The sequence below is a fragment of the Heloderma suspectum genome, chromosome 2, assembly GCF_057233095.1.
Source record: "Heloderma suspectum isolate Gila_16-S chromosome 2, 16-S_ref, whole genome shotgun sequence".
NCBI lineage: Eukaryota > Metazoa > Chordata > Lepidosauria > Squamata > Helodermatidae > Heloderma > Heloderma suspectum.
Window position 1 is genome coordinate 129,364,046 of NC_139459.1, and position 11,347 is coordinate 129,375,392.

Genomic DNA, 11,347 nt, shown 5'->3' on the forward strand with positions numbered 1-11,347 from the left:
TCTGCCATGCTCCGTCATTGCAGGCTTTTAAGAAGACCTTAAAAATCTATTATTTTACCGTGGCCTTCTTTTGATATGACTGCTGTTGTTGGTGGTTTTGGTGGTGGTTTTATTGTTGGCTTTTATTGTTACTTTTATTTGCTATTTTATTGTGTTTATGTTTTATCGCTTTTAATATTTTAATTTTTAATGTATTTTATTGCTGTGAGCCACCCTGGGAGGGCTTCTGCCCTGAAAGGTGGGCAAGAATTTTTTAAAATAAAATAAACTGCCCCTTATTATTGGAATTGTCCAAGGTTGCTGCCAACACCCTGTTCGCACTATACCAAAGGAGACTGGTTAGCCTGGAAAACTATATTGTGGGTTCCCATACATTTTTTAGAAACTTAAGACTAATATGGTTCCAAACCCTATCCTCGCGGTTCTGTCTGACCACATCATGCATGGATTGCTTTCACCCAAGTGAGAAATACATATAGAAGAGTAAAAGGATGACACTTTATACTGTACTTGTGGGGCAGGTCTAACGATGAAAAAATCCTGAACTAACTGTGGTGGTGGTGGCAGCAGATAGAATGTTTGATCCGGACTAGAGGAACCTGAAGTGAAATCCTCCCTCATTCATCTATGAACTGCTCTGGGTAACCTGGGCAAATGCCTCAGCTGAACATCTTCAGTGTTCTGCTTGGGAGGGTAAAATGGGATAGCCACACATGTGCCACTCTGAACTTTTTGGAGGAATGATGCCAATGTGATCAATAATAAGACACCTACCCTAGTCATTAGCCTTGGGGAATGGGCCGGGGGGGGGGGGCGGTGTCAAGGCTTCTCTGGAAACAATGCCCTTTTGCTATTAGCCATTCCTTCTAATCCCAGATGTGTGGTGTGTAGACTGGGTGGGTCAGTCAGGGCCAAACTAGACTAACTAACGTGCACGCTTTTATTATGTAAATAGCAGCTCAGGGAAAGCCTGAGCAGCCGGGGGGGGGGGCGGGGGGGGAGGTTTCAGTCTCGCTCTCCCTGCGGCGGTCCTGACAAAAAGATGCCTCTCCGAAGGTGCGATTTGCATTTCTGGGGAAGCGCTCATTGCCGTAAACAATAATTATAACAACAACAACAACAACACGACTACAATGAACACGAACGTTAATAGCACGCACGCAATTAACGTCACGTCTATCCAGCTCGGCCCTCAGCGGCGAGGGAAACACATTCTGCGCTTTTCTTGTATCGGTCGCCCTTCCCTGAGCCCCGGTACTGAACGCAGAGGCTCCAGAGCGGAGCCAGCGGGCGAGGGCGCGAAGGAACGCCCCGGGCCGGCGCCCTCCCGTCGTGGCGACTTTCCCCGCAGCTTCTCCAACCGACCGCCCCTCCCCCGTCACCCCACTCGCCCCCCCCTTCTTCACGCGCGGCCTCAACGCTCCCCACCCCTCAGGTGCGCGAGACGGCAGGGCGCTGCCCAGTGGCGCGCAAAGCCCGGAGGGAGAAAAGAGCGGGGGGGGGGAGGAGGGAGCGAGAGAAACGACGACGGCTCGCGGCTGCCTCGCGGGCTCCTCCTCGCTGGCGTCAGCGCAGGGCGCGAGCTGCCAGCCAGCTGCTCTGCTAACGTCACGGCCCATCCCTGCTTGCTTGCTCGCTCTCTCTCTCTCTCTCTCTCTCTCCACCTTCTTCCTCCTCCCCCATCCACCCACCCCCACGTGTTGGAGGGAGAGTGAAGTTTGTTGTTTTCCCGTCGCCACGGCGACGGCATCGCAAGCCCCCGCGAGTGGGCGTGGCTCGCGGGGAGGTGGGGCGGGGCGGGGCGCGATGAAGTTTATAAGTAAGGAGGCGGCGGGCGCGCGGCTTGACAGTTCGGAAACGCTAGGCGCCTCGTCGGAGAGCGCGGGTGAGCGCGCGGGAGAGGCCGAGCGAGCGAGCGAGCGACAGCCCCGCCCGCCCGCCCGCCCGCCAGTCGGCCGGCCGGCCAGCCAGGGACGCGCGGCGGCTGTGGGAGAATCCCGAACTCCCCTCATGGCAGCGGCGCGCGCAGGGAATCCCCAGGAATTGTCTCGCGCCTTCCAGCTGCTGTTGGTGCTGCTGCGGACGCCGCTGCCGACTCGCGAAGCGGCTCTCGCCGCCGCTGCCGCCGCCGCCGCCGCTGCTCCGTGGCGGGGCTGCTCCTCCTAGTAGGAGTAGCTCCAAGCCACCCTCGCGATTCTGCACCCAAAGGACACTTTAACAGCCAGCCGCCCCAAAGTCGATACTCCGCTGCAATATATCTCTGTGTCTCATCTGTATGTTTTCATTGTTATCATTGCCGCCACTGTCGTCGCGATTGCCGTTCCCTCTTCTGCGCCCTCCGACCACGCACCGGCCCTTGACACATTAATGAGGTGGGTGGCGTCCTCCCCCCCCTTTCCCCCCTTCCCGTCCCTCCTCCCCCTCCCCCTCCTCCGCTTCTCCGCTTCGTCCTCGAGGATGCTGGGATCTCACGTTTAAACTCGGACGGATGGGTCATCTGCGGATGATGGACCGGGGGCTTCGTTCCCGCGCCGGGCGTCTCACTCTCCTCCTCTGACACTTTTGCAGGCAGCCGCCCCCCGGCGAGTTCGACATGGCTCTCAGCGGCACGCTGCTCCCCTCCATCTCCACCTTCGCGGCGGCGGGCGCGGCCGGCAGGGAGAAGGTCCTGAGGCCAGCAGGTGCTAGCAACGTGAGTGGCCGTGCGGCGGCGGCGGGCGCGCGGGGGGTGTTGCGGCGAGCGAAGCGCGGGTTGCGGGACTTCGGGCCCTCGAGTCGTGCCGGGGTCCGGCCCCGCCGCGTGCTTTTGAGGGAGCGCAGGAGATAGGAAAGTGTCCCCGAGCAGGTGGCCTTGAGCAGGTACCTTTCACCGATAAGGAACTACGGGGAATCTCTCTCTCTCTCCCCCCCCCCCCAACTTGGGAAAAGGGGGTTTTCGATTACAGGGAGAAGTTTCCAGGCAGACCTGAGTCTCAGTGACACTGTTTGGTGTGTTGTTGTTGTTGTTGTTGTTGTTTTTAGAAATTTAAGGTTTGGTGATACTCAAGGGTGTGGGGAGAGGGAGGGGAGGGTTGAGTGGGGGGGGATGGTTCTCCAGCCCCCGGTGATGGAGGCAGGAGATGCAAGGGAAGGTGGACAGCCCACAATACCATGGAATGTGGGGAAGCGATCAGGTCTGAACAGAGTTCCAGTGAGACATCTCCAAAAAATTATTCTTCTCCCGTTCAGGTATTCGTGTTATAAAATAGGGAGGGGGACTTTAAAAAAATAAAGGGAGCTGTTTCACCACTTGTGATTTGTATATACATTAGCACAGAGGTTTTTTTGTAAGGTAGGTCTTGAATGCAACTGCTGAGGTGTAATCCCCACACTAAAAAAAACAAAAAACCAACCATCTCTCTCTTACTTAAACACCCCCCCCCCACACACACACACACACACACACCCTTACCTTCTCCCTCTTGCTTCTTGGACCCTCAGATTGGGTGGATTATAGATCAAAAACCAGGGAACCCCTCTATTTTCCGCATGGGTATAGCCATTGCCTGAGGTTCAGACAACAATCTTATATGGAATGGGGGGTTGGGGAGAAGCAGAGACAGAAAGATCTGCCAGAAGTGAAGACGATGAAGTAAATAAGCAGCTGAAATATGTGGCATATCACAAACCAAAATCATGGGTGTGGATGCATATGCTTAATACATCGGCAGCCTTTGGAAATACACACACCTACTCATGTGCCTAGGTTAGCTTTTTGCTCTATTATCTCAAGCTGATGGCTTGCACCTTCAACGCTATTGTATAATGCATGCTGCTTTAGAAACACCTATGTGAATCTGCTATCAAATGCACGCAATCTAACGCGTTAATATTGCATGTGCAGTTATTTCAAAACCCATTCATTTGTATTAATCTTCCTGTTGTCTGTGACTACATCAGACAGCCACATGATTTCTTATATTTTTCTATCATGTATATTCATCATGTGTCAGAGGTATCTAGAATATAGCTCTAATAAGTAGGTTAATGTAACTCAGCTATATATATATATATATATATATATATGTGATTATATATATAACGTGTGTAGAAAGGCTACAGAATAACTGGATCTATAACCCAATAGCAGTGTTGTAAACTGACGCCTTCAATTTTATCAAATTTTGCTATTAGTCATGGAGAGGTTTTCGTATCAGACATGAATAATTATGGTTTAACATGAGTTATTTAACGCCCCCAAAGTTAAATTTAAACCACAAAGTTAAAGCTTTGTGGTTTAAATCCTCACAGTCCTTTAAACCTATAAACTAATACTGCAGCACATCCCCCTAAAAATCATATAACACAAAATGGAGGTGGGGGGGATGTACAGTTCACTGTAACATGTCATGGCTTGAAAATTGCTTATTGTTTGCCCTAGAAGCTTGAACACCAAAAGTCAAAGAGATTCCTAATGTATTTTTTTTCTAATCATGCTATTTAATATGTCTTTTAACAACAACAACAACAACCAAACAAAAAAGACTCCTCTCACAATCTTGGGAGTGTATCTTTGTAGTCCTGAAATCCAGCAGCTGATTTTATTGGGCCATGCGATCACTGAATAGATCCAGACATTCATTTCAATTAGTACAATAATGTCCCTATTTGGGGCTGGGGAGGGGGGTATATTGAAATATACCAGTTCAACTATATGTCCCGAAGGGTGGCTACTAAGGACACCTGACTCTGTTTTGGGTGTATGCCTCTTTAACTGTTGCTGAGGTTTCGTTGTGCTTTTCTTGCCTGAGAAAGTGCTTTGTGAAACTTGAAAGCTTGGTACACTTTCTCCAGCCAGCTAATGTTCATCCAGTAAAAGGAACTTTCGTTTTACCAGTGCTGTTCAATCTTTTTACCCACAGAAGTGGCGGGAGGAGCTGTCTCACCTCAGGCGGTTCCCCCCTGTGTTAGCAGGACGGCCTTACGATCTCTCTCCTGAGCTGGAAAACACCACCACAAGTGGCAGTGGTGGAGCGATGACAAGGCGGGAGACGGAGGAGCTGAACGAGCTTCTGGACTTTGATTTCATCTTATCCAACTCCCTGATGCCCCAGGAGCAGCCCACGGCTGCTGCAGCAGTTGTGAGCTCTGCTCCTGGCTCCTCACCTGCTGTCACGAGTAGCAGCTGCCCATCTGTGACCACCTGCGACTTCACCTACCAACTGCAAAGGGAGGATCACACTGCAGGAGGAGCAGGGGGTTTACTGTACAACAGAGAACCGGCCCCAACTGCCCCTTTCAACCTGGCTGACATCAATGATGTGTCCCCTTCTGGTGGATTTGTGGCTGAGCTGATGAGGCCAGATCTGGACCCTGTTTATATGCAGCAACAACAACAGCAGCAGCAGCAGCCACCCCCACTGGGCAGCCTGCATGGGAAATATGTGGTGAAAGCCACAGTGAACATGGGGGAATACAATAACCACATCAGTGTTAGCAGCAAGAACAGCGCAGCTGCTGCAGCTTCCCCTTGCACGGATGGACCCGTGCCAGCTCCTGTTTATAACCACGTGCCCAGGATGTGCCAAAAAATCAAGCAAGAGGCAGCCCCTTCGTGCACCATTGGCCAGTCCCATGGGAATACTCCAAGGGCACAGCAACATGATTTCCCCTTGGGGCGGCCGCTGCCTAGCAGGACTAACCCTCCTTTGACTCCAGAGGAAATGATAAATAGCAGAGACTGCCACCCTTCTCCACAGGGCTTAAGTCATTCAGCCCTGCCGCTTCCTCCGGGCTACCACCCAGGCCCAGGATACCCTCCTTTTCTTCCAGAGCAGCTGCCACCCAACGCACTCCAATATCAAGGTCAGTCTTACTATCTAAATGTTTTTGGAGAGCCTTTAAGTGTGCCTCGCTTGGTACAAGGGATGATGCTGACTCCGCCCTCTTCACCTCTAGAGCTGATGCCTTCTGGGAGCTGCCTTTCTGAAGAGACCAAACCGAAGAGGGGACGGAGGTCATGGCCCAGGAAAAGGACCGCAACACACACGTGTGACTACGCAGGCTGTGGTAAAACATACACAAAGAGCTCACACCTCAAAGCGCATCTTCGGACCCATACAGGTAAGGCCACTTCAGTAATACTACCAGGGTCCCAGGCAGCCGGAACTGCCCTTACCTGAAAGCAAATCTGTATAGTCTCATTTCTGTGTAAAACAAGAGTTGTGCACATCTTTCACCCCCCGTGAGTCAAGTCCTATATGACTGAAGATAGTTTTTCAGAGAGCTGAAAATGGTATAATAGAGGCATCATTGCCTGTAGTGTGTGCATTCATCCCACTGTCAACCCTATGCACCAGTTTTGCAAGCTTGTGTAGTCTTTCAAAAGCATGCAAAACCTGTTTAATGAGAGATGATAGTGAGACAAAAGAAATAGGTCTGTACACCACAGACAGCGATGCCTCTTTCATACCTCTTTTAACTCTGTGCAGGTTTTACTCAGAAATATCCCACTGTGTTTAGTTAGTGAGCTTAGAATTGCAGCCTTAAGCTATTTTACCTCCAGAAAGTGTGTGAGAGAAGCATTCTTTCCTCTGGTGTGTGTATGCACACGCCCCTTTTATCCCATCTGGCTAAATAGGTTTTTGAAATAAACCTACCAAACTTGTTTACCAAAGGCAAGAGTAGAACAAAAGTACACAACCAAAGCAGCCACCTCTCTCTCAGATCATGCCCAATTCCATGAAAAAACAATTGCCAGTGTTCAGCTTGTGTGTATCGTTGTGGTATGGAGTTTAAACACAACTGTATTAGCACTAATCAAAAAGGATAAGAGATAGCTCCATCCCGCCAGTGTGTTAAATAGTGAGTTGTGGCTCTATCCAAGATCAGAGTTTAAATATTACAAGCCCATTAAAATTTGACTTTGCTTACAGATTGGAGGAGTTGGTTAAAATGGCTCTAAGTGACTCAGCCATGGCAGAGGAATTGTTTTGCAGACGTGTGAGCATTGCTTACCTGGCTATAGCCATGTGGCTAGTTAATTACAAGGTAGCTAGAAGTCCAGAGTGAATTAAGTATGTTTATCCTGATAACACCACCAACACGTTTCTGCTGGGGGAATAGATGTTGCAAGTAGTCATAATTCATTTATTTCGTTGTTGCCCTTATCTTTGGTTTAAGATCTTGGTTTCATCTTGATTTTCTCCAAATCAACAAATGTTAGCTAATAATTGGCTACAATCTTGGAAACCAGCTTCTAATTTGGGGCTGTTTTGACTTTGGTGAAAGCAGGACAGCCCTCCCACTAACTGTTGAATTTAATTTCTTCTGAATTCTGCTGTATAAAAGCAGCTGCCAGTCAGCAATAGACTTCGTTAATTACCTTCAGAAAACATCCAGTTCTGGATTTTCCAGCCATCCGTATAAAGTGATAAAAATAACCAGCTGACTTGGTTCTTGCTGCTGAGGTTTATATATTCATCTTGCTATGAAGTAATCATTGGTTTACCCTGACATCAACCCTGTTTACTTGGAAGAAAGTCTGTTTGTTTTCAGTGGGATTTAATTTCAAGTAAATATATTTGGAAGGGCAGTGTTCATATGTTTTCCAATTAACAGTGCGATAAACTTGGTAAAACTGGAACTCCCCCGCTCGGCAAAAAAAATCTAAATAAAACGATAGGGTGCTATAAATAAAAGTATAGTAAGGTGTATATATATGACTAAGTTCCATTGAAGACAGGCTAACCTCTGAGAAACTACAGTTGGGATTGCCTTGTAAAAGTGTCAAAGGGCTAACATCCTAGTTTTAAATGCTGTAAATGATTTTAGTTGCACTTCTACCTATATGCAAGTCTGCCAGCACATCTAAAATAAAGCTGATACTGGTCTTTGAATAGCCTGTCTTGGTACAATTGCACAGTTAAAGGCTAAATGCTTTGGAAAATGAACTCTCAGGGAAACATCTTAATGAGGTTAATCAGCAGAAGTTCTGGCATTGATAAAAAACAGTAAGGAAGATGTCCATTACCTTTGACAAGGAAGGACAGCAATTATCTGTCAATAGCTTTGTTTAGTTCCCTGGAAAGTGCAGCTATAACAATAGCTTGATTACTAAGTTAGCCTGCTAGCTTTCCCTCTAACTGAAAGGAGACGGATTACTTTGTAGTCTGAAATATTTACATGCAGCATAAATTCTGGAAGCAGCAAAGGAACAAATCAGGAAAATGAATGTATAATAATACCTTGCAATCAGTAAAAATGTCTGCTCGGCCTTTACGCTTCTAGGTGTGTTCTGATTTCTGAGTTCATATAGGTGATAGATGACACTTTATGAGAATTAATGGTATAACAGAGGCCTTGTTGCTTAAATCTATGAATAGTACTATAGCCAACAAAGATTTTTCCTAGCATAGTCATTTGTGGCCTGAAAGAGAAAAAAAATCAATTTTTGTAAAGCTTCTTTGCCTGGTCACCCAGAAGCAATTCTTAGTAGTCACAGGTGGCTAGATGAGCGCCTGTAGTATTTACAAGCCTAGTATACAAACTAATTTTCTTTTATCCCACTGTCTCTGGTCAAACAAGTTTAACAAGTTTTTGAAAAAGCCTGCAAAACCAGTGAACAGAGATGATTGTGGGATAGGTGTATGTACACCACGGGTAATTTTGTCTCTTATCATACCACCTTCAGCACTCTAAGAACAATTATCTCAAGTCAAAGAAATCAATGTGAGATATTTTTCTTAACTTTTTCAACTTGTGTGCATCCAAATCTCCTAAAATGTGTACCTATAGCGACAGAAGTGTAATCACTGAAGAAATCTGTCCTTAGTACTGGAATAGAATTTAGCTTACTGGGCATGTGATGCTTGCCCCAATATCTGTCCAAAATACAGAAGTAATTGTAATTGTATAAATGTTAAAATTAAAAAAGTAATTGATGGGGTGCTTTATTTTTGAAGGTGAGAAGCCCTATCACTGTGATTGGGAAGGCTGTGGCTGGAAATTTGCCCGCTCCGATGAACTCACACGTCACTACAGAAAGCATACAGGTCATCGCCCATTCCAGTGCCAGAGATGTGACAGAGCATTTTCCAGGTCTGACCACCTCGCCTTACATATGAAGAGACACTTTTAAATGGGACACAGTGAACTTTTTCTTTTACTGCCATGAGAGATTCAGTATTTGACAGCACAAAAGACTGTCTTCCACAACAGGGGAGAACTCCACTTAAAGCACTACAAAGGATCCCAGTGAAGTCTTCCAAAAAGAAGTGTGGAAATAAATGGACAATGAAAAAAAAAATTGTGGAACTTAAAAAAAAAAAATAGGGGAACAATGACTGGATCTTGTATCATCATTCCATTTTTTAAATCTGACTTGAATCTTTCTGGACTACAGAATGCCAAGGATTGACTGGAAGTCAAGGATATCAGGGTTAAAACAAACTGTTGAGGGTGGGGAGAATGGTAGATTACGTAGGGAGGCTATGGGTGAAGACAGATGCAACAATTGTAGAGCAGTGGGGCTGCTTTGGAAGCTCCTTCGCCACATTCAGTTCAAATGGCTTTTTTCCCTCCAGTGCTAAGGGCTGAAAAACGTGAGTGTGCAAGGTTGCAGCAGCAATGGCTAGTGCTTATTTGGTCTCTACTTCACGTCTTCAAAGACATCTTCTCTCTCCCCTATACCAATTCCCAGAGCAGTTTTGCAACAATTTTAAAACTTTTGTTTTTTTGAGGGAAGAGTGAACAAGCAAATGTAAACGTGCTTTAAAAAAATTAAGGACAAGCAGCACCTTAAGAAATAGGGGAGGGACAAAAGCGATGCTGAACCCACCAGCTTGATGGAAGGCATCTCTGTCATACAAATTCCAAAGCTAGGGGGAAACCTCACTCACACCATGGCTGAAGAATCCACTGTAACTTCTCTTTAAATGCTATATCTGTCTTCACCCTAAATTCCCTTAAGATTTCTTTTCAATGCAATATTTTAAACATGTAGCCTTGCAATTTCTTTTTCCTTTCAAAAAAGCCATTACTAAACTATGTCAAACAAGGAAGAAGAAATGCAGGTACAGAGTTGTGGTTAAAAGTCTATGTTCATGGTGCTGAATGACTTTTGGTTCTTAAGGTACCAAAAAAAAAGGAAGCCAAAGTTCTCAAACTGCTGCATATTTGACAAGGAAAAACGTTTGTCTTCCGATCTACAGTTAATGATGACCTAAGTCAGGTTAATAAACCTGGTTTATTTGTGTTTGTCTCTCTCTTAATCTTCTATGCAGACAGTCTGTAATGCACTGTGGTTTCAATGTGCAATAATTTGTACAATGGTTTATTCCCAAATATGCCTTAAGCAGAACAAATTTTTTCTATATAGTTCTTTACTTAATAAATATGTAATATAAATTTTAAGGAGACTTCTATTTTGTATATTTGTAAACTATGAAGTGAAAAATGAACATTTTGTCAGAGTTTGTATTTTGCATATTCATTTTGCTGAAAATAACTTTTAAATAAACCTATTTTATCTGTGGCTACTTTCCAAATCTTCTTCCTGTACCGTGTAACGTGCACGTACATATATAGTTGGCCTTAGCACTATTAGCATTTAAAAAGCTTCTGTAAGCTTGTGTTTTAAAAGCTCTGTACTGCTTACAGTCCAGTCATATGCATGTTTACTCCCACTGAGTGCATGAAGCTTGCCCCTAAAGTAAATTACTCTAGCCCTGCAGTCCTAAGCATACTTAACAGGAAGTACACACCGTAGAACTGAGTGAGCCTTGCTTCCAAGTTATCAAGCACAAGCACAAGCTATAAAGCTGTTTAAACACTGTTACCTAATCTTACGGAGGGAGTTATATCAAATCCTTTCCCTCTTAAGTTCGGTGTGTTTTTCAGATGAGTCAATAGCGAGGAGGAATTTGGGCAGCCAAAAGATTACAGAACTGTCTTGCTGGGCTAAGCGAAGGGTCCACACAGTTCAGCATGCTGCTTCTAACAGCGACAAGCCAGATGTGCCTGTGAATCTCACAGGCAGGGCATGATAGCAACATGGCCTTCTGTTACGTACTTATAGGAATGAAACTGACTTAACTATCTTAGGAAGTCTTTTTGTGTGTGTGTGCGTGTATATGTATATATATGTGTGTATATATATATATATATATATATTTAAAATGGTGAGTCTATATGTTTTCCAATACAGCTTAAAAATTTACAAATACCTATTGTATTATATAACAATATGGTTCCTTTTTTTCCGTTTTGCAGTTCCTTTAGAAAAACCCCAATGTAATTCTTGTGTGGGGGTTGGGGATAGTGAGCCATTTTCCAGTGGATATTTTGATGCTGATTGTCTAATCACATT

General features: G+C 45.5%; 1 protein-coding gene across 2 annotated transcripts; it reads left to right on the top strand.

Moving 5' to 3' along the window:
• The first annotated feature begins 1,780 nt into the window (after positions 1–1,780).
• On the top strand, positions 1,781–10,523 carry KLF4 (KLF transcription factor 4). 2 transcript variants are annotated; one of them, XM_084834738.1, is made up of 5 exons: positions 1,781–2,372; positions 2,569–2,692; positions 4,902–5,844; positions 5,938–6,102; positions 8,943–10,523. In XM_084834738.1, the coding sequence occupies exons 1-5, from the start codon at positions 2,368–2,370 to the stop codon at positions 9,116–9,118; spliced, it is 1,413 nt and encodes a 470-aa protein (XP_084690864.1). In that variant the 5' UTR covers positions 1,781–2,367; the 3' UTR covers positions 9,119–10,523. The 2 variants fall into 2 exon arrangements, with proteins under 2 accessions (XP_084690864.1, XP_084690863.1); XM_084834737.1 differs by having other exon boundaries at positions 1,849–2,372; positions 4,902–6,102; positions 8,943–10,513.
• The last annotated feature ends 824 nt before the right edge of the window (positions 10,524–11,347 follow it).

Coding starts and splice junctions, on each gene's coding strand:
- KLF4 (XM_084834737.1), top strand. Junction 2,693..4,901: donor GGCCAGCAGGTGCTAGCAAC/GTGAGTGGCCGT, acceptor TTTTACCCACAG/AAGTGGCGGGAGGAGCTGTC. Junction 6,103..8,942: donor GCATCTTCGGACCCATACAG/GTAAGGCCACTT, acceptor TTATTTTTGAAG/GTGAGAAGCCCTATCACTGT.